At 41.6% G+C, this 21,965-nt stretch overlaps 3 protein-coding genes across 3 annotated transcripts; 2 read left to right on the forward strand and 1 right to left on the reverse strand.

The window, feature by feature from the left end:
- Positions 1-4,045: 4,045 nt before the first annotated feature.
- RB195_012103 (uncharacterized protein) lies at positions 4,046-8,041 on the forward strand (the record flags this gene model as incomplete). The annotated part of the gene is made up of 7 exons (XM_013438800.2): positions 4,046-4,169; positions 4,264-4,365; positions 4,692-4,874; positions 5,347-5,441; positions 6,987-7,076; positions 7,128-7,277; positions 7,982-8,041. 7 exons carry the CDS (start codon positions 4,046-4,048, stop codon positions 8,039-8,041), a joined length of 804 nt encoding a protein of 267 aa, XP_013294254.2.
- A 1,008-nt stretch (positions 8,042-9,049) lies between these two features.
- On the forward strand, positions 9,050-9,304 carry RB195_012104 (uncharacterized protein; the record flags this gene model as incomplete). Its single annotated transcript, XM_064193804.1, has 1 exon — positions 9,050-9,304. The coding sequence occupies one exon, from the start codon at positions 9,050-9,052 to the stop codon at positions 9,302-9,304; it is 255 nt and encodes an 84-aa protein (XP_064051387.1).
- Positions 9,305-10,956: 1,652 nt separating this feature from the next.
- Positions 10,957-20,291, reverse strand: RB195_012105 (uncharacterized protein; the record flags this gene model as incomplete). The annotated part of the gene is made up of 10 exons (XM_064193805.1): positions 10,957-10,977; positions 11,402-11,485; positions 11,829-11,918; positions 11,985-12,085; positions 12,759-12,856; positions 12,921-13,013; positions 13,361-13,442; positions 14,726-14,820; positions 16,387-16,477; positions 20,192-20,291. 10 exons carry the CDS (start codon positions 20,289-20,291, stop codon positions 10,957-10,959), a joined length of 855 nt encoding a protein of 284 aa, XP_064051388.1.
- Positions 20,292-21,965: the final 1,674 nt, after the last annotated feature.

A 21,965-nucleotide genomic window follows, 5' to 3' on the forward strand; every position in this document is an offset into this window, starting at 1 on the left:
GTGTTAATAGTATACGCTATCTCACATATTTTACATTGCAACTGCAGTCGGAGCCGATATTCGGGTAAAGTATAGTTGGGAGGGGTCACTTAACGATGCTCTAATCGACCTGTTCTTTGGCGCACAAAAAGAGTCCCTGGAGCGCAAGGTACCATGAAGACAGTTTTTAACTTCGAGTATCTTTCCCATTCGAGAAGGCGATAGTTCATCGATCAGCAGATCATCACTAGAAGGGGATGAATAGCTAAGTCAGTCAAATCCCAAGGACGTAAGCGTTGGTCTTCGAGAATCCATTACATGGAGGTACTAAGAAAAAAAGGAAGATAGAGCTGGAACTATCAACGCTTTGACTTCACCAAACTTTCAAGACAAACCTGATGGGAGTGAATAGATAAAATATATCATGTAGTGCTTTCAAAGAAACCAAAATTGGCCTGTGACATGGCTTCTTCGCATCTCACCTGAGTTGAGAACTGTCTTTGCGCTCGGGATCGTTTTTTTAAGCTACATTTTACTTCCAAAATTCTTTTTTCAGATCATAGCGGTGTGTATCCGACTTTGTCGAGGTACAGGGAAGAGGTAGCGTGTATCACGTGGAGAAAGAGCACGCGTTGCGGTCACTCTGACATAAAATAGTGGTACCGACTGTGCACACTTAGTGATCCAAGTCGAGTCTGTTCATCGACAATTATCCTATCCTTCTCTTCTCAATGTTCTAACAAGGAGGAGGACACATAATGACTACGCCGAAATAGTGGAAAGAGGATGTCAATCTGAAGAGGAAAAGAAAAAGAAAGAAGTGACGATTTGAAGAAAGGTCTAGAAACTATGCCGAACGTATACGTAACAGATGATTATGTGGTCAGAATAAGATTTCAGGTTATTTTTGTGAGATGTTTACCGTAGCCACTATAAATGGAGTAGTATATCTAGTTCATGTTCTCTGTTACGATCTTTCCGCTACAATTGGCATTTTGTACCGGTTCAAACGGAGCCGCTTGGCTGGCGCCTCTCTATCTCTACATCGCAAACGGATTGATAAGATACCGCCTAGTGCCCGTACCGTTGTGTGATCATGTTTTTAATTCAAATGTAGGTTTTTCCTAAGTGTAACTGACTACTCCTTGGCTCTCTGGGTGTCGTTCGTCATTACGTAGCGCTCCTGGTGTTTCAGTATTGCATTCTGAAGATCAGTCACTTGCATTGACACAGAAAATATCCATAATTATCCCTAATTTTTCATATCAGTTTCTAAATTCTCTTTTCTGTTTTCTTCTTTTTTCCTTTTTTTTTTGTTCTCCCAATTATTTGCACGAAAAGTTCAACCATTGCACTTGCAATTAGACATCGATACACGAGATAATTTTTCTCACTGAGAATAAACATGTTTATATGGTCGTCAATGCCGAAATATTGGTTCCGGGCGACCGCAAGGCGCGTTTGCGTGATTGTAGCACGGCAAAGAAGATTGCGCGCCACCTAGGGTGGGTCCATGCGTTGCTGCAACGGACGCGTCGCGGCTTTACCAATGAACATTGTTGACACCACCTGTACCGTTACAGAATTAGTAGAATTATACTCAACACTTCCTGGGTGCAATGTAGTTCTTTTATAGCATACATACATATAGTATACATAACGATACAAATGTATAGATAATTAACCACTTCAATCACTCATACGAAACATAGTCTCAAGCAGCGTTTCAATGAAGCTCTCCCGCACAGCCCATTTATAGTTGGGTCAAAACGAAATGAAGCCCGGAGAGTTGCGTGAACTGCTGCGCTCGAAGCGGTGCGATGGATACAGTGGTTGGAATTGAAGTGGAACCGTGGCGAACTGCAGACATGGGTGGCGGTAGCAAGGATCCTTACACGATCTCAACCGCTACGCTTCGAGCGCAGCCGCTTGCGGAAATGTCCGTGCTTCATGTCGTTTTGACCCGACTATATCTCTCCTCATATCTGTTGAGAGGTCAAAATTCTGCTTCATTTTTTTGACTTACTCACCACTAACCGGTTGGTTTACATTAGTTTAAAACTAACTTTTTATGAGAGAAAATAAGCAATCAATTCCATATTAATATTAACCTACACAATGCTGCAGTGTGTACAGTCTATATTTCAATTTTCTATTCCTAGGAGAGGCCATTTTCGACGGCATTCGTACGTCCTAGTTCTAGAACAAACCCTGAAAGCTTTTATGGTTGTGAAACGCATTTAATTTCATTACAAATAACGACACATCCCTTTCTAATCAATATTGTTACAATATGCAAGAAAAGACGTCACTCAGTGACGCCCTGATTTCTGGAGCGGATGACTGAATAAATCGGGGTCCGAAGACCTAAGCATTAGTCTTAGAGGATCTATGGCATGTAAGCTAGAGTTACTGAGAGAAAAAAGTAAGATAGTGTCCAGAAATAAGGCCACTGAGTGCCCCCCTCCCCCAACCACATTTTCTCCAACACACGGATGCAGATATGATCATTATAAGAAGGATTACGTCCAATTTCTTCCCTGTGTGCAGAAAAAGCCGTGTCAAGAAGGTGATTTCGTCGTCCTAACGAAGCAACTTATGACGCGATAGAACAAGGGCACCCTCATCGATCAACGTCTGCAATTCAATTAATATAACTGAAATAAGTAGCAGTGGCTTAACCGCCTAAGCAGTCGCAGGCCCGTTGCGAGTTGCCTTCGTCCTTTAAAATGTGTAGAACCTAGGATTGGATCTTTGCAGACACCATTCCTTGCTGTAGTCCGCGATGATCTCACCTCTATTCCAAGCGCTAGCTTCATCGCGTCGCTTCGAACGCAGCGAATGCCTACGTAACTGCACCGAGCTTCATGTCATTTTGACCTTACCATACTTCGTTGAGGGGCGTAATCACACAAGGTTTTTTCAAATCCCTTTTCTCGATTACTAGTAGAGTAATTGAGCAAGGTCACACTCGTTAATTTAACCTTTATTTCTGTCTATTCATAGAGAAAATTCCCACTACGTCAAAACAAAACAAGCGTCTTAGTATAGCTTGCACTTCGCTGTATAAGATAACAAAGCGCTCACTAGCGAGGACAGCGTAAGGACTTCATCATGGTCTTATGTCAGTGTAAATCAGTATACTGCTCTAAGCGAACGAAAACAGATGCGGAGTGGAAAAAAGGGTGAGCACGATCCAGAATTCCGGTGAAAAATACTTTACTTATAGTAGGGTCGAAACGAAATGAAGTACGAAACGGTGCAGTTGCGCACTAATCCTGCTTGGTTTCACTTCATCAGTTTTGCTCGGTATCACTTCAGCAGCCTTATAAGTGTAAAAGAGTTGCCTTGTTGTATTAAATGATGCTTCAAGTGTCTTTGAGACCTCTGATTCTTGAAGGATGTTTGGCGTTTCCGCTATCTTTCTTCAAATAAAGCGGGTACGAATCAAATTCTAGCGGAAAGAATATATAGTCGCGAATTTCCGCACACGATGCCTGTTAAAGGCAGGCTACCATGAATTTAACGTGGTGGGAGAATTCGCGGTAAAAACTACAAATGGAGTAGTGGATTGGGAGATCTAAGGTGGTTCCGCCCATCTCTCTCTAATCGTAACGAAAAAACCACGTGGGAACCGCTTTATTTCCTACGAGGTACGTTAGAACACGCTTATGTAAACGTGACTGTACCCTCAGCAGCCTACTCATTGGTTTTACACGAATAGGCTGGTGAGAAAAAAGGAGACCTCATTAAAGGCATCACCCCACGAATCGGGGGTGACGCCTTTAATGAGGTTGGTACGGGTTTCAGACGGGTATCTGTGATGCCTTTAATCCTGGATCGCCTGTACGTGGATACGTCGCGAGGATGAGGCGTTCGAAGTGGAATCGTCGTGGAAAAAAGGCGTCTTCCACACCGTTTTTTAGGACGATTAGGAAGAGTTGAGCGGAACCACTCCGGATCCCGCAATTTACAACCCATCTACAGCTGTTTCCGTGGATTCTTTCACCGCTTCGGATTCGTGGTATGCTGTCTTTGAGGGCTTGGTTATGATGCTGTGTTTCAGATGAGACTGATTATCGAGGACACTGCCGAAAAGGTTACAGACTTTGCGGCACGATATGTGCGTAAACGTATCAACGAATATCATTGCGGACCAGATCGACTTTTTGTCCTAGGTCTTCCTACTGGTACGTATTACTTTATCGCTTCACTAGGAATGCTTATCTCATTGGTCTCGAACGTAAGGATCAGCGTCGTCCTCATTAATATGCAATATTTAAGGTTCTACTCCGTTGGGGATGTACAGGAAACTGATCAAATTCTACGAAGAGGGCACTTTATCGTTCAAATATGTGGTTACCTTCAACATGGACGAGTATGTAGGTGAGTTGAGTGCAAGTAGAACCACAACGTTCAATTTTTGATAAGTGTGTTGGTCTTTTGTGTCCTACCAAAATTCTTATCTGTCGGGAAATCCAAACTCTGAACAGTACGAGGTAAAGAAGGAAAGCAATGACATACGGTAGTCACGAATATTTCATGGGCGAAAATATGGCTGTCACGAAACTTTCATAGTTGATACGACGTGTGAAGATCCAGACGTACGTGAATATTGCAGGTCAACAATAAAAAGAATCTTGATTTTTGACCGTCCGTTGGGAATAAAAACGTTTTCTGTTATGAGTTTTAGGGAGAAAAACGCTTTGCAGGTTTACCACGTGACCATCCGGAGTCCTATCACTCATTTATGTACAACAACTTATTCCGACATATCGACATTGAGCCAACTAACGTACACATACTCGATGGTAATGCGGAAGATGTTGAAAAAGAATGTCTTGAATATGAAGCGAAAATTGCTGATTTTGGCGGAATAGATTTATTCGTAGGAGGTAACGATATCTGCTGAGAACACGTCCTTAAAAGCAGCGTTTCACAAAATTGACGATGTTGAGGTCCCCGTGGACAACATAGAGTTTGGAGTGCAGAGTGTACGAGTATGGATGTGACCACGCTCAATAATCTCGTAACCGTGCTGAAAAACGGCGTGGGAAAGCGTAGTTCCTACGAGACACGTTAGAACGCGGAGCGAATACCTGCACACGCGCTGCGTCCACGAGAAAGCGGTCAAAAATCAATCAGGTCTCCACGACAGCCTATTAGCATAGGAAATAAGGCAGTTTTTACGCCTCTCAGGACGAGTAAAGGGAATTGAGCGTCGCCACCCTCATACTCGTCATCTGCAACCAATACCCTATACTGTCCGCCAGAGAATGAAAGAATGCCCCCGACATTGTCAACTTCGTGATATGCTGCCTTTAAGAAAAGAACAACAACCTGAATAAAATTATAAAGATTGTTAAGGTATCGGTCCTGACGGACACATAGCGTTCAACGAACCTGGTAGCTCATTATCGTCACGTACAAGAATAAAAACTCTTAACGCGGATACTATACAGGTGAATATTTCTAGATCCTAAGAGTACGCATCAGTTCTATAAAACGATAAAGTGCACGACGGTGCAAAGGCAGAGGTTTTCCCGACTGGATGAGTATAAAGGAGCAGGAATCCGTGGTACTAGTCACCATTTAATTATTGTCCGAACTCGTTTCTCCCTTAGTGAATCGTCTTCATCCCAATTCTTTAGCGATGCGGTTCGAAACCTGCGCAAAATTGGAAGCACATCCCATTTTGCGCGAAAATGCTATCTTTGCTGCACGGATGGTTGCCTAGAAAAACGGGGATAGAAAATGGCAGTAGAAAATTGAGAAAAAAGTACTTATTTTTTAAAATCTAAGTCTAGGTTTAAAATCTAGGATCCGAATCCTGTATCTTTAAATGCGGCGCTTCGAGTGTGTTCGTTTACGCAGTTGTCCGTGCTCCATGTCGTTCTGACCCAACTATAGCTTTACAGTAGTTCACAACCTAGTACTGAAGTTCGTCTTTATAGTTGGGTCAAAACGACATGAATCACGAGTGTAGTTGCGATGCATTTGCGTACGCGCTCGAAACGACGCGGTGAAAGCAGCAACTAGAACCGAGATGGGACCGTCGCAAACGGCAGGGATGGGTGGTGTCAGCAGAGATCTCACCACACTCCTAGCCGCTACGCTCCACCGAAGCGCCTCGAGAGAAGCCGCGTACGCAATTACGTACGCGCTTCATGTCGTTTTGACCATACTATACTTTTACTGAGTCAACAAAAGTAACAAGTGTGCTACGTAGCCAAAAGAACAAGGAGAGTTGAAAGATCCTATGGGTGCTTAAAAGGTGAAATATTGATTGGTAGCAAAAGATTGGGTAACACTCACCGATTCTTATGGTTCTTAGGTTTTTTTTAAAGGCATCACTCAACGAATCTGAGGTTTTACGGATTTCAAGTGGAGTGTTCGTATACGGGATCGCAGATTATGGAGAGAAGGGTGATTCCGTCCATTTCTTTCCGACTGCCGTAAAAAATGGCCCGTACGATACGGCTTCGAGCGATCCGGCGCGCTATTTTCTACAACGAGTTCGATTGGAGCGCGCCAGCCTTCTGCACGCGCCGCATCTTCTGGGCCGTTTTTTACGGCAATTAGGAAGAAATGGACGAAATCACCCCTCTCCATAATCTACTATCCCGTATAAGAATACTACACCTGAAATCCCTACCACCTCAGATTTGTGGGGTGATGTCTTTAAGGATACGGAATCATTGAGCCTGGAAACCTTTCGTACTTGCTCGTAGCTGGCAGTAACTTGAGAAACAGCGTTGGATAGATTGAAGAGTGGTTATTTTCTTATGTGAATATAACGACTTTAATATATTGCGTCTTAACAATCGACCCTATTTCTAGAATGTTCGGTGAGAGATCAATCCCGTTAATGATCCCTGAGATCCTCTTGTTTCTTAGAAAATTTGTCGCTGATGACAAATTAGAGATCGAATTTTCTGTTTAAGAATATTTATTGATGCAAAGATCAACTTTAATGATAGTTTCCTTGAATTTTCTGTGAATTTTAGGCGAATGCGCGATTTTTTGGTGGCGACATGTCTATGGTGCCGACAAAAGCGCTGACAGTTGGTGTTCAAACAGTTATGGATGCAAGAGAGGTTTGTTCATGACTTGAATCCAGAAATTTCGACGATCGACTGGATTTATAGGTTATGGTTCTGATAACCGGTTCACATAAGGCACTTGCTCTTCATCAAGCAATCGAGTGTGGTGTTAGCCATATGTGGACGGTTAGCGCTTTCCAAATGCATCCAAATGTGATGTTCATAGCGGACGATGATGCAACGTTGGAACTGAAAGTAGGCGTTAAAAATCTTCAGAACTTTTTTTTACTACACCATTCCGCGTCCGTCCGCGTACGCAGTGAATCGGAACGTTGTGGATCATGATGTATAGTGGAGACCTGAGAGTGTCTGTTATGTTAGAAAAAGGGGTTACGCCTACGTATAAGATTGTGTTAGAATGATGAGATACAGTTAAAAGAAGAATAAGAAGAAGAATGGAAAAACCTTTTTCCAAAGATTTCTAATGGAATCCCTAAACTGAGATGAACAGAGAATGTGGACAGAGGTGGGAAAAACAGCAATCTAATTCTGAGTATTTTCCCCAAAACTGTACCAATAAATACTGTCCAGGTAAGGACCTCCCCAAAAAGGAGGTGTTTGCAACTATATATGCTGTATAGTAGCTCGGCCACATCTCTTAGAGATCCGCATTTATTTTTATGAAGAATTTCTCGAGCTGGTCAGGCAGCAGTGGAAATAAAATAAAATTAGGGATAAAAAAAATTCTGAGAAACTCTTGACCATCATTTGAAAAGAGGTTACACTGGTTGTGTAGCAATAAGGTATGCATCGAGTTGTGCGTCGCTTTTTTCTCACTGTGCCTCAGACAGCGGCTCGAAAATATTATTATCTTCAAATAACATATATTGTTATTTGAAGATGTTAATATTACTTAATTTCTGATATGTCTAACTTTCGATGTTTATTCACTTTTTCAGGTGAAAACTGTGAAATATTTCAAGGGACTCATGCCACATCACAGGAAACTTATCGCATGATTGTATTTATCATTTATACTAATGAAGATGTACTATTACCGGGTATACTGTACTGCAAAAATTTAGATTACGACAGCGGCTTCAATTTCATAATCAATCATTTATAATTAATAATTCTAAAGATCTAGAAGCCCTTCAATGATCAATCCGTGAGAAGTTGACGAAAATGGATCGAGATGATAACAAAGTTGATATGGTCTAGCACTGTCTAAGTATCGCTTCGACTGAAAATAGTTTTGGGTTCCTGCCACGATTGCTAGGCAAGAGAATGAAAAATTTCATCTGAAAAAAATCAATCTTAAAAAGTAAAAGAAAAGAAAAATAGATAAGACTTTCCAGGCAACGCATTGGATGATTTCGTAAGCAAATAAGGCTTATATTTCGCTTATATATTACGATATATTCAAAAGACATATCCCTTTCCATAAGATACGCCTCGTCATGAAATTTCCTCCTCAATTTTTGTACTCATTTGCGTCCTAATATCTTGTATTATACACTAGTCTAAACAACCGGCTAAAGCTGGAATTCAGACCTTTCGTGGTGCTCACTTCGTCCACTTTCAGCGATCAACAAAGTTCAGAAATGAACACTTTCTTAAAACCTATGTTGCAAAATAAAAATTGGAGTGTCTCTAAATCGCTATTCTTGCCCTTACCGCTATTTGTATCAAAATATAGGTATTTATGGGAAATTTTGGATTTTTGTTGTTGAAAGTGTTAGTACTATTTCTAAAGAATATCCTAACTGGATTTTGCATTTATAATCATTTACTTTACTTATTTTCGATACCGCTACAATTTGAATACCTATAGAATTTCTTTATTGTCTTTATTTTATGAATTATATGAATTGTCCTAACTATTAGTGTCTCTTTTTCTCAACAAAATAATCAGGATTGTGAGAGCGAACGGATGAAAAGAACGGAGGAGTTGAAGGAGTGCGGGAGGACAAGAACCTGAAGAAAGCGTACGCTCTACTAGGGCAGTGTAGCAGCAAGCTGAAAAGATGTTCGCCTGTCCTCAGTACTGCCAACGGAATCGCTGTCGAACTTGTGGACGTCCAACCACCGACTTACATCGCGGTCACCGAGGAACCGCTGACCGAACCGTTCTGGTCTGTATCCAAAATGAGGAGAATGGAAAATCTGGCCAAGACGATGGAACTAGCGCGGAAATGCTGGAATCTCTTCCTCTTTCTGAACTTCGTGAGATGAAGAAGATCTTCCGTACAATACCGATTAACGAGAGGGGTGAGGGATAAGAGGTGCTCGCGAAGATCGGGCGATCACTGATGACTTGCCTGGAGAGTCTCTGCACAATACCCGGTGCCATTTGGATGCGTATAAAGAGGGTCCCGACGGATTTTTGAGCATCCTCCGATCATGCCTCAGCAGAGAAATAAGCGATGGTGCGTATCCTAAAGAGATCCACCTTCGTTGCTACTTAAATAACTGACTCTCCTTAGCTACAGCTAATCATACACTGGATCACCGGCTAGGATATATAATAATTTAAGAGTTAGTAAATTGTTTTGGAGAATCGGACACATCCAGCGGAATCTTGAGATGTGAGGTGATCTCAAGCGTGCAACCTCTTTGTTTTTCGTTTTGTCGACGCAAAAACCGCATCGTAAGAGCTGCAGTTGTGGCGAAACAAGCGGAGAAGGCTGTGTGAACAAAATTTCACCAAGACGTAAGAACAAATGGGAAATGAGAAATTCCATAGCTGACAGAAGCGAAGGAAGTACGTGTAGTAGTAAAGTAAATTTGCTGAAATAGTGGTATTGAAATATTTTCATTTTTATTTCAAAATCTATGAAATACTTTTGAATACTGATTAAAACACACATTACGACAATGAAAAGAGTCGTGTGCATATGTCGAGTTATAAAAGAAGACTGAAAAAAATCAATATTTTGTTCACAATACAATACAATGTGAAATGGGACAACTCAGGTTCGACACCCTACTGAGTCAAATTTTGCAAAGTTGCAGAGTTAAAAGCTTGAAACCACTTCTGAAAGATGAAGAATTTAATTTAGTTTTCGGTTTTCAACAGTTAAAAAGTTGATTTAATAGAATTTAATAACTAGAAAAGCTCAGATTCTATGTACTTTGTTAGGTCTGGGAGATCCCAAATAACTTCGTGATAAGAGGACAAGAAGAAATATTTTAGGTAGTTTTGAAAATGGGAAAAACGGAATTTTCCCATCTTTTTTTTCCAAAAATTTGGAAAAACGGCGAAGCCCTGTAAATTGTGTACTGTGGCATGTGATCGAAGAATTCCTCGGCTACAGCATCCTGGAAGAGCATCTGCATAGCCTGAAATTATTCTGAGTTATGACTCTTTCTTCAAGATCATACACCTTTCAAAAATCAAATTTAATCAAGTCAATTTTGAAATCAATCAATTCAATCAAATCAATTTTGGATGAAATCAAAATCAAAGATCGGGATTTTAAAGTTTTTCCGTTAAGAAGAAGCGGGGTGGCGTTTTAATAAATCACCCATATATTCGTAGAAAGGGACCAAGGAAATCCCCATATGCAGAATTTCTTCTTTTCGAACCGTCTGGTTCTTTCAAAATTTAGGTTGGAAAATTGACGCCGTTGAATTAGTTTATGATGCTTGAGTTTGAATTACAACGCCTACGAACATGTAGATTTATCTGTTAGAGATCGGATAATGACGACAACAGAAAAATCTAAATAGCTCAAATATTACACGGAATAAAACTTGAAATCAAGAAGACAACAGAAATAAAGAATAAAAAGAAGGACAAAACCAAGAGGACTCTGATAAAAAAACGAAGTTCCGTTCAGGTCCTTGAACTCGAAGATACACAATTCTTGCCACATGATCAAAGTATGTAGGATGCTGTGACTTGACTTGACTTGTGCTCCGGACAGCTTGTTCAGTAGTTTTTGACGTCGTTCTGAAATTCGATGAAATAGCAAAAATGATAAGTACTAATATATACCAAATAGTCCAGTTGTTACGTAGAGCAAGTTATAATTTCCTATATTCCTCGGTAAAAATATGAGCAATTTTTGTAGCTTGACAAGTAATATAGCCCAACGCGCTTTACTGGAATTCGTAGTCGTTGAGGTTTTCTGGAACGCTTGCTGACCTATAAAACGACTTGCGGGGGCCAACCGATGATTACGTCAGTGTTTTTATCCTCCCAGGCAAGTCTGGTACCAATTTATCGACCCCAAAGACATGGAAGGATTGGTTTGCGCTAGGGTGGTCTCGAACCATCGACCGTTCGGGCAAAGCTGACCTCTATCCGACTGTGCTACACCCGCCTTTAATACGATAGTACAATACAAAAAAATCTAACTGCTGCCATACCGTACCTTTTCATCTTCCATGAGCGTGCGTCTATGCTCCATCAAACGACGACGAAGAAGGTGACCACTTGTTGGAATATCAGTAAACATCTAAAACAGTAAGAAAATAGCGATATCCTAAAATCTCAGTAATTAATAAAGATGCTTTTTTAGAAGCTGTCAGCATTCGAAAAACAGCCAGTATTCGAAAACCGAGCCGGGAAGTAGCCAGTCTTCAAAAAGCGAACCAGACGTTTACATGGATTTCATTACAATACATGAAACGTCTGGCTCGCTTTTCGACAACCTGTGTAGAATAGAAAGTAATGCTTGGATTTAAAAAAAACATTAAGGACATGATTTTCTGATTCCTTTTCCATTAATTCAGACAAAGTTAAAGCGGTCACAAGTATTTAGAATCATGAAATAAGATTACATTTTATATAGAGGTTACCAATTCAGATGAAAGTTCCTCCTTTGCTGCTGATTCTGGTGGTTGTGCCTCTTCTATTTGCTTGGTATCATCCTTATTCCTTTCATAAGTCTAAACTTTCAGCACTATCCTTTTGTATGTATTCATTTAAATGAAAAATAATCTGGAAAGATTAACAATCTTATCAATATGGTCTTCTTTCATAACAGGAGATACAGCCTGGAAGACATCTTCGTCTATTTCTATCTTCACCACAACTTCGTTTGGTTTCGATGGACCTTAAAAGGATAAAGGATAAAGTGTCTGGCGTTGATCAATCCGCTTGGGATGCGCCACCACGTTCACTTCAATTCAGAATCGTTTGAGGTTTACGAACGTGTAACTGGCCTATACAGTGACTTGCGGTGGCTAACCGATCTGTGAAGTCAGTGTTTTTATCCTCCCAAACAAGGTAAACTGGTACCAATTTATCGACTCCGGAGAGATGAAAGACTTGGTGAGTACTAGGGCGGATTCGAACCTCCGATCGATCGTGCAGGAAGTGAGACCTCTAACCGCTACAATACACGATAGCTTGTACACATAAAATCAACATGTTGGACTCTTCATGACCTATTAGGGCGTCCAAATGGATTTTCGACGAATCACAGGCGGGGGCGGGGCGCAATGGTGGCGCGTTGCAATAGAGGACGTCGTAAGAAATAGCGTTCTGAAGCCGTCTGTTTACAGTGATGCAGAGAGAGATGAGCGGAACCACCACTGTATTCATAGTCTACGACCCGATATAGGGATACTCCAACGAAAATCCATACCAGGCCAGATTCATGGGGTGATGTCTTTGAGTGTTCATGAAAAATTATACTGCGATAATATGTGATAATAGCTCGCTAACCGTTAATGTGTAAAATCATTGATGTTAAAAGTAGATAAGTAAATATAAGATGTAAAGACCTTGCTTTTTACGGCATTTCTCCATATGCTCAACCAGTCTGCTAGTTGTCTTGAAATATCTCCGACAATGAACACATCTCTGGATGCGTTGGGATGAACTTCAAATCAAACTAGTTAGGTTATTGTTTTCTCACCAAGAAACAACTCAAACATGACACTTACTTTGCTGATGCAGTGTGCGGACCTGGGATTTCGTGAATGTCATCCTGTGAATAGATTCTTTCAGAAATACCATGAACCATAAATAAGTGAGTTCTAAAACAAGAAATTTTGCGGTATTTTGCAGGAGTTAGGATGTTCATGATGGGTGATTTGTTGCTATACAACTTCTACCTAATTGGAAGTGATTCGGATAAGCAAAAATTAAGCATAAATCCGGGATAATTTCATTATATATGACGTCGAAAATGCAGCTGTAGGATCTATTTAGCACAATTAACAGAAATAGTAGTAAGTTTCAGCCACTGATTTCTCGAGTATCCAACAAAAGTAGAATACCTCAAGGGGAGAAAGTAGAGAGCTCACTCTAAGGTTATGAATTTGTCAGTTTCTGTTAAGACGATAGAAATGAAAATTAATCTTGGAGCGAATGTTTCACTAACTTCCATGCGTCATTACTTCCCAGCCTCATCTTGCATCCTTCTATGGGGCAAGGCGACACATCCCTCACATTGTCAGTCCGACCTGGAATATTATCACATTGATGAACCTCTTTGTCGTATCCAAAAAAAACGAAAGAACCTCACAACCTCTCTCGCTTGAACCCCACAGTAAATTGTAGAGTACCGTAAGCGGGTGCGCTCGAAATAACACGGTGAAGCGAAGCGGCTAGAGTCGTGATGGGACCCTTGCTAAAAACACCTGTAGCTGCAGCTTGCGTTGGTCCCACCTCGATTCCAACCGCTGTCCACATCATGTCGCTTCGAGCGCAGCCGCCTACGCATCTGCCGCGATTCATGTCATTTGGCGCCGACTAAATATCGGCGGAAAACGTCCTCGATGACGTAGCTCTTAACAATACGTGACAGCTCCTCAGATTTCTTCTTTTCTGGCTTTCTGTGGTTTTCACTTCTTTTATTTTGGGCAGTAGGTATGAATAGCATATCAAGGTCCTTTTTTTTATTGTTTTTGTAGTTTGTTTCGCTCCTTCGATCCCTTTCAAGATCATACTTTACCGGAGAAACTCATAATAACTCCTCATTTTTTTCGTGTAATTGTGCATGATTAATAACTGTTGTGAACATTTTCATGTTAAAATCCCAAATTTTTCTTGGAAGAAACTGCGCACGGTTACACAAAAAGTGGAGTAGACATCTGATTCCTACAAGTTGAGCTTTTTCAGTAGATGCTATGGAATCAGAAGAAACTATTGAACAAGCGAAAAGTAGTTTCCTGGCATTACGTTTATGAAGAGTGCCAGGCGCGCATATCTAGTCAGAAAAAGTGGACACTGAATTGAATCTCTCTAATTCTAAGATCTTAAAGGCACCCCCAAAGCAAAACAAACGACAAAACTAACGGAAAAAAGTACTTCACTAAGACTACGCAATCATGCTCATGGACAGATACACGGAAAAAATTAAAAACCATGGAAAACAAGAAGAAAAGAAGTCCGAGAAACTTCTCAGGTACTGTAGGGGCCTCGGTGCACACCTTTCACGAGGATGCGTTACAACCCCACGATATAACACATCCTACAGCGACTGTAAATGGCAGGGACGCGCAAATTAAAAATTCGTTTAAAATTCATTCGTTTAAAATTTAAACTATGACTTCGAAGAGAAAAATAGAGTGGTTTGAGGTAAGAATGAGGTAAGAATGAGAGATCTAAACACTAATATGTACGTCCAACATCCAAACAGGAACATTTATATCTAGTTGTTTTTTTTTTTGTTAACGGAAACAACTCCTGCTATTTGTTCTTGACTATGCAAAAATGGTGATGATAATAAAAAAGAAGAACTTACGATATTCATTTCTTGACCTTCGATAATGATTGAATGTCAAGCGCATAGGTTCCGTTGGCTTACATGGCAACGGATCGTATGGAGTGGTGAACAGCCTGAAAAGTGAAAACACAGAACTTCATGACTTTAAAGCTACCAGGAAGTACTCCAGATCCATTGCAACAACAAATTGACTTCTTTGTCATACGCACTAGCAGCTGAAGCTACAAAGGACTGCGATAGGCTAATCTATTCGAGCTAACGCTAACGCACCAAAAAAATTCTACCGCATCGGCTGATTGTTGCCTTGAAGCAGTAGACTCAAAAGAAGCTATAAGATGAGTCTTTGATGTTATTATCTAAACTTACAAAAGGCATCGTTGCTCTAAAACTTTATTTCCTAGTTGGGATGAGAAAAGTTTTAAACACAAAAAAACTGAATCTTCTAAAAAACATCGGCTCCACTAATGAGGGTATATCAACTTTCGTCACTCTAATTCCCAGTTTTCCAGTCAGAGAGGCGTTTCTCCAGAGAGAGCCCATGCAAAACGAAGTTCATCTAACGTAGCTCAGCCGTCGCATCAATACAGATGTTGCTCGAAGGGAAGGGAACGTTTTGAAGGAGAGTTATGTCAAAAAAAGGTCACGCGACTGCAAATTTTCAGGTAATGTCTAGGGCAGAAGTGTTTACAACTGTCGGTTTTTCTCTGGATGTAGGTGTTAGTGTTGGAACAACAAAGTGCACCAGCTGTGTGAAGCGTGTTCTTAAAAGCAGCATACCACGAAATTAGCGACGTTGGGATCTGTCATGGACAGTATAGGGTTTAAGGTGTGGATTGCGAGTATGAGAACACACTCATACTCGGGCGCTCCTACATAGTCTTGAGGTGAAAAATTGGTTGCCAACTGTGCAGATACAGATGGGTTAAATCCACATGAAGTAGTGCATTTGCGTGAGCCGCTGCGCTCGATGTAGAGCGGTGGAGCTGGCGGCCGCGATAGAGGTGGGACCCTTGTGTGCGGGAACTGAATTTTAAGTCCTTGCTCATGATTTTCGTCTTATCTTCCTTCTTTCATAAACAAAACCTTAAACAAAACCTTTGCACTTCTTAACGATCGGAAGTTCATTGCACTTTCCAGGCTACCATGCGTGCTGCCACGGATCGCTGTTTCTAGTTTTCTGGTCATCGCAGCTGCGGGCATACTTCATTGACGTGCTCCACCACAAGAGAAATGTTACTCGAACTGTTTTTGTTACTGGAAATGAAACTGCCGCAAATATACCGCTGGATTGTTCTCACATGTCGCGTAGACACTGTGGGCGTGAGTTGTGACGGCTCACGATAATATGGGATTTTATACCCAAGAAAGAAAGCAGTGGTTCAGTGGTAATGTTTATCAAATAGATACAAAGAAGTTAAGAGCACAGACAAGATTGCCGGCCTGCTCCGGCTAGTGCAAAAGCAACATTATCATTCGAGCGCGCCGCCTCCTTGCCATATGGTCGGCAAGGAGGGGACAGTATTGCAACGAACATTATAAATTATCAATCGTCGTGTTCCGAGATCGGAACAGACACCATGTATTTTCTTGTATTTTTACAGTATGTCACGGAGATTTGTGCAGACTACCTCAGATACACAACCTTTTGTCTACGATAGAATATTGATGTTTTGAAGTACCTGCACACTGTACTCAGTGGTGTGATCGGTGCCCCATGAGCACTAGAGTCTGGATCATCATCTTTGGACATCTCTAGACTTGTAATGAAGGCTGAAAATATTATGTACTGGGATTGTTTTCAAACATTATATCTTAGTTTTGACCTCTATACTAGTAGCTGTTTGGGCCGAGATTTCTATACGTTGCAAAGGTGATTCCCCTTTAATCCCGGTGCTGCGGTGACGAGCAGCAACTAGCTTTATTGTTGCCTTCAATTGCTCATAATAACTTAAATCAGCAACAGTAGTTGTTTCAAAGTAGTAGGGAAAATCATCTATTCAGAATTGTCTTTCGCTTGGTTTTCTTTGGAATTAGTTATATTGAGATGACAGGTGGTTTTTTGCCATTACCATTCAACGATTATTTTCAAACTTGAATTTACCACTAATGTTTTCGTCAAAAAAGTGAAGGTATTCGTTGATAAGACGAAATCAATAGCATTTTTCGTGATCATATTTGCTAATGACCATGCGCATTTTCTGAAAGATCAGTTAGGAAAGCAGCTATTAATCAAGAAGATATCGTTATCAAACAAAAACTGGCCGGTGTCTCCTCTTCGGTTGGGCGTTGCTAGACTATAAAGTGGGTAAAGGATAAAGTGTCTGGTGTTAATCAATCCGCTTGGTATACGCCACCACGTTCACTGTAATAGAAACTGGTCTGAGGTTTACGAACGTGTAACTAGCCTATACAGTGACTTGTGGGGGCTAGCTGATGTGCCAAGACACTGTTTTTTGCCACGACAACACCCTTTTCAAGATAGCTGTCACGATCTTAGCACGCGAATCAGACGTTCTGGGGCGAAAAACACTGGAAGCGTTTTATATCACGGCCAAAAGTCCAAACATACATCGTAAAGAAGAATGCAACGCTGTGACCAAAGAGCTGGCGCCATACCAAGACCTTTGCGGGTTTTGACCCGGGGCCAGAGGGCATCCTTACTAGTTACTACTAGCGGCGCAACTCTAATAACTGGTGGTCCGCTAACATCACGATTTTGTGGCTATCAAGGTGAGCGCTGGTCTGCTTTTCTGACGTTGCTTTTAAATAATCTGTTTTGCTAAATCATATCTTGTCGGATGACGAGGCGTTTGAGAGAGTAAATTACACGTGTCTTTGATTTTCCAGGTTCCGAAGAAGGCGACGACACCGAAATGTTAGCCAGAATAAAGATAAATAACAAACTTGGTTCTGCTTAAAAAGTAGTACACAACCACTGTTTTTTTTATCCTCTAGACAAGTCTGGTACAAGCCTATCGTCCCCGGAGAGATGAAAAGCTTGGTTGACACTGGGACAGATTTGAACCTCCGACCGATAGTAGAACCTCTTACCGACTACACCCACCTTCTAGACCAGACCATATAGTCCTATACATTTTTCTTCCAATTCTCCACAAGTAGTTTAAGCCTTGAAGTGTGCAACGAGATGATTATATGTGAAACATATAAATTGGCATATAAATTCGTGGCCAGTTATAGGTGCGTATCCCCGAAGGACATCGATGTAAGAGATTGTCATAAACGGATTGGCAAGAGCAGCAAATTATCCATTTCTCACCGACAAAGAACCATGCTGAATCGGAAAAGAAAATCATATAGGGACTTAGCTCAACCTTTAGAATTTCATGTCTTTTTTTTTGTGAACTGTATAATGCGATAATGTGAAAAATGGCTTCCTCCGATGCAGCGGTTCTTACCCTTGAGCAGAGGGTGCGACAGTTAAGGGTGGATATTCGGCATCCAGATATTCAGCATGATGGACAAGTAGTTCAGCATCAGGTTGTCCAAGCGACTTATGCGAAGTCACGTGAGCGAAAGCGGAGAACTAGCGTCTGCTTAGGGTGGTGTTAGCATAGTATACCCCACAACTATGAAATGATAAAAAGGAGAAAATCAGCGATATCAATCCTAGCATTCTTAACTGGTCCGAAAGGACGGGATAGCTTGCTTTCAACGTGGCGTGGCCGTAAGCATTTAACTTTCCCCCAAAGTACCGCAGATAAATATGCAGGAGATCAAATTTCTTTTGTTAATGGCTTCTTTATATGATCCAGAAAAAAGCTTGCGGCCCCTCGGATACCGTAAAACGTCAAACCATGTGAGTATACATAAAGCAGCCTCTACAGAACCATTTCACCGTCAGATTTCATTAAAGTAATATTTAGATACGATGTCAATCGAGGGAGCGTGTTTTTTTTTAATGATCAAATTTCTATTTTCGTACTTTCTACCTTAGCTAAGTTGAGGATCGATCCACTTGGAGTGCACCAGCGCATTTTATTGCAATTCGTGATAGTTGAGGTTTTGGAATGCGTGTTGGGATACACTTGCGGAGGCCAGGCGATGAGTCAGTGTTTTTATCTTCCCAGACGAGTCTAGTACCGATTTATCGACCCCAGAAGGATGAAAGGCTTGGTTGACACTAGGGCGGTTTCGAACCATCGACTGCTTGGACCTCTAACCGATTGAGCCACAACCGCCCGTATTCCACAACTATAGTCGGGTAAAAATCTGAACTCGGTGCAATTGCGTAAGTGGTTCTGCTCGAAGTGACATATAAAGGATGAAGGATAAAGTTCCAGGCGTTAATCAATCCGCTTGGGATGCGCCGCCATGTTCACTTCAATTCAGAATCGTTTGAGGTTTACGAACGTGAAACTGGTCTATACAGTGACTTGCGGGGGCTAGCCGATGTGTAAAGTCATTGTTTTTATCCTCGCAGACAAGTCTGGTACCAATTTATCGACCGCGGAGGCATGAAAGGCTTGGTGAGCACTAGGGGGGTGTCGAACCTCCGATCGATCGTGCAGGAGGCGGAATCTCTAACCGCTACACTATACCCGCCCTCGAAGTGACACATAGTCGGGTCAAAATGAAATAAAGCACGGTGTAGTTTCTCAAGTGGTTGCGCTCGAAGCATCGCGGTTGCGATAGCGGTCGGAATCGGAATAGGACCATCTCGAACTGCAGCAATGAACGGTGGTAGAAGAGGTCTTCGCTGGGTCCAAACCGCCGCGCTCACTCGCGCCGATTCGAGCTCAACTGCTTGTGCAACTGTACCGTGCTTCGTGTCGTTTTGACTCTACTATAGTGGAGCCAGCGGTTCCATTCGAGCTGGGACCATTACTCGAACTCCTGCGGTAAATGATGCTAGTGAAGATCCTATTTCGATTCGAACTGCTCGCCCACCGCATCGCTTCAGACGTGACTCAGTTGCACTTAGACAGGACATTTTGACTCGACTATATCTTTACAGAGGAATAAAGCAATTCTTAACATGGGAAGCAGTCAAAGCCATCAACCTGGACGTCTGCGAAATCGCGTAGGACTAGATATCTTACTCTATCTCAAAAAAGAAACAGAAAACTGCAGCCAAAGATTTTTTAAGCAAGTTAGGTACATATTAACAAAAGATGCTTTTGTTTTTGCATAGTACATGTCAGGAAGGTCGTGTGGCGTAGCGACTTTGAGTGCTCTTTGTGTGCTTTTTGAAAACCAGTGAGCTTTCCTACGATATCGTGATTCACGCCATGCCTCCACTTACTGGTAGAAATATCCCAATCTGGAGAATTTTCCTGAATGTCACATTTGAGGAGTTCTTACACATCTCTGCTCTACAAGTTTGCTCTCGGCTTTTTTATTTAATAGGATGTACGCTACTTCCTGGAGTTCTGGAAGGAATAGAGCTCCGCCTGGTTTCCAACTGAGCTTGGAGAATCCTGTTGGAGAGTAAAAAAAGGACAATCTAAAGAATTCAAAACTCACGAATATGACTGTACTCTATGTGAGCGATAAGATCATCCAGTGTGCGGTAACAAAATCCACAGAATTGGCAATAGGTTTCCGTCAATAGACACAGTGACATCCTCAAACCGTCTTTGATTGTTCGTCTGTTCAATAGCAGGTTATTTATCACATAAATATCGCAGTTAATCACCCTCCACTGATTTGCAAAAATTTTCAAAAATGCAATTTTCAAAAAGTCAGAACAAAAAAGTAAGACGATGTGAGATAGCCGACGATCACGTAGATCACGTATGCTACGGGACACGCTTTGTTGATCGATAGCTATACGCTGAATGTGAAGTTGCGCTTACGATTCCAATCTGTAAAGTGGGGGTCAATTTTTATTTCATGTTTTTTTTTGCTGAATTGTGAGAACTCATCGTAAGTTCTGTGATTTCAAATTCATTAAGAGATTAATTAGACTGTAATTCACTAACTTTTCGACGTCTTACCTTGACAATGAGTGTTTTTCTTTCCGTTGTTGAACCAACAGCGGTGGTGGTAGCACGAAAGTTTGAGTTTATACGACATGTTGAAGAAATAAAGGCGTCATCGGATCTGTTAGCTTGATCAAACGTGATATCACTTGTCAATGTGGAGTCAGAGGTGTAAGTATTTTCCTGGATACTGTTTTGAACCTGTCTGGACATGCCAACAGGCATGTTATTAACTGTTCAACTTGTTAAAGGCATCACCCTCAGGAATCTGAGATGGCACGGATTTCAGGTGGAGTATTCGTATACGGGATAGTAGATTATGGAGAGTGGTGCGGCGCGTGCACAAGGCTGGCGTGCTCCAATCGAACTCGTCGTAGGAAATAGCGCGCCGGAACGCTCGAAGCCGTATCTTCCGGGCCGTTTTTTACGGCAATTAGGAAAAAATGGACTCAATCATCCCCCCCTCCCCCTCCATAATCTACGATCCCGTATACGAATAATCCACCTGAACGAAGTGACGAAGATTGACATACCTTCATTAGTGGACCCAGTGTTCTTCAGAAGATTCAGTTCTTTGTGCCTTAAGCCTCTCTCATCCCAACTGGAAACTGAAGTTTCATAGAAACGATGCCTTTCGTAAGCTTAGAAAAGAGCAAAAAATACTCATAACCTCTTCCAAGTGTACTGCTTTAAAGGCATCACCCCACGAATCTGAGGTGGTACGGATTTCAGGAATTCATCCTCCATTTCTTCCTAATTGCCGTAAAAAACGGTCCGGAAGATGCGGCTTCGAGCGCTCCGGTGCGCTATTTTCCACAACGAGTTCGATTGGAGCGCGCCAGCCTTGTTCACGCGCCGCATCTTATGAGCCTTTTCTGCTGCATTTAGGAAGAAATGGACCGAGTCGCATCCCTCTCCATATTCTACTATCCCGTATACGAATACTACATCTGAAATCCGTATCATCTCAAATTCGTGGGGTGCCTTTAATCCAGGTTTCTTTCTCTCAACTTCTGCAAAAATTCAATTTGCTCTAAATTCCATCGTGTATTGCTTGGCATCGTACGAAAGGTGCTTATTGATCGACACTTCATTTTTGCCATTGGCACGTCTAAGCCCGTCCATGTCTGATGGTTTTTTCGTTCGAAAAAATGATCAATAAGTTTGTTGCATGTTTGCGTATTGATAAGAAAAACTAGAAACCCCTTCACCTCCATAATGGATTTATTCCTCTTTGGATTTGAGGATCTTGAAACGGAAGTTATCTGCAGTTTATATAGGTGTCATCTTTTTATTTGCAGCAGTTCGATCAGGAC

The sequence above is a fragment of the Necator americanus genome, chromosome III (assembly GCF_031761385.1).
Source record: "Necator americanus strain Aroian chromosome III, whole genome shotgun sequence".
NCBI lineage: Eukaryota > Metazoa > Nematoda > Chromadorea > Rhabditida > Ancylostomatidae > Necator > Necator americanus.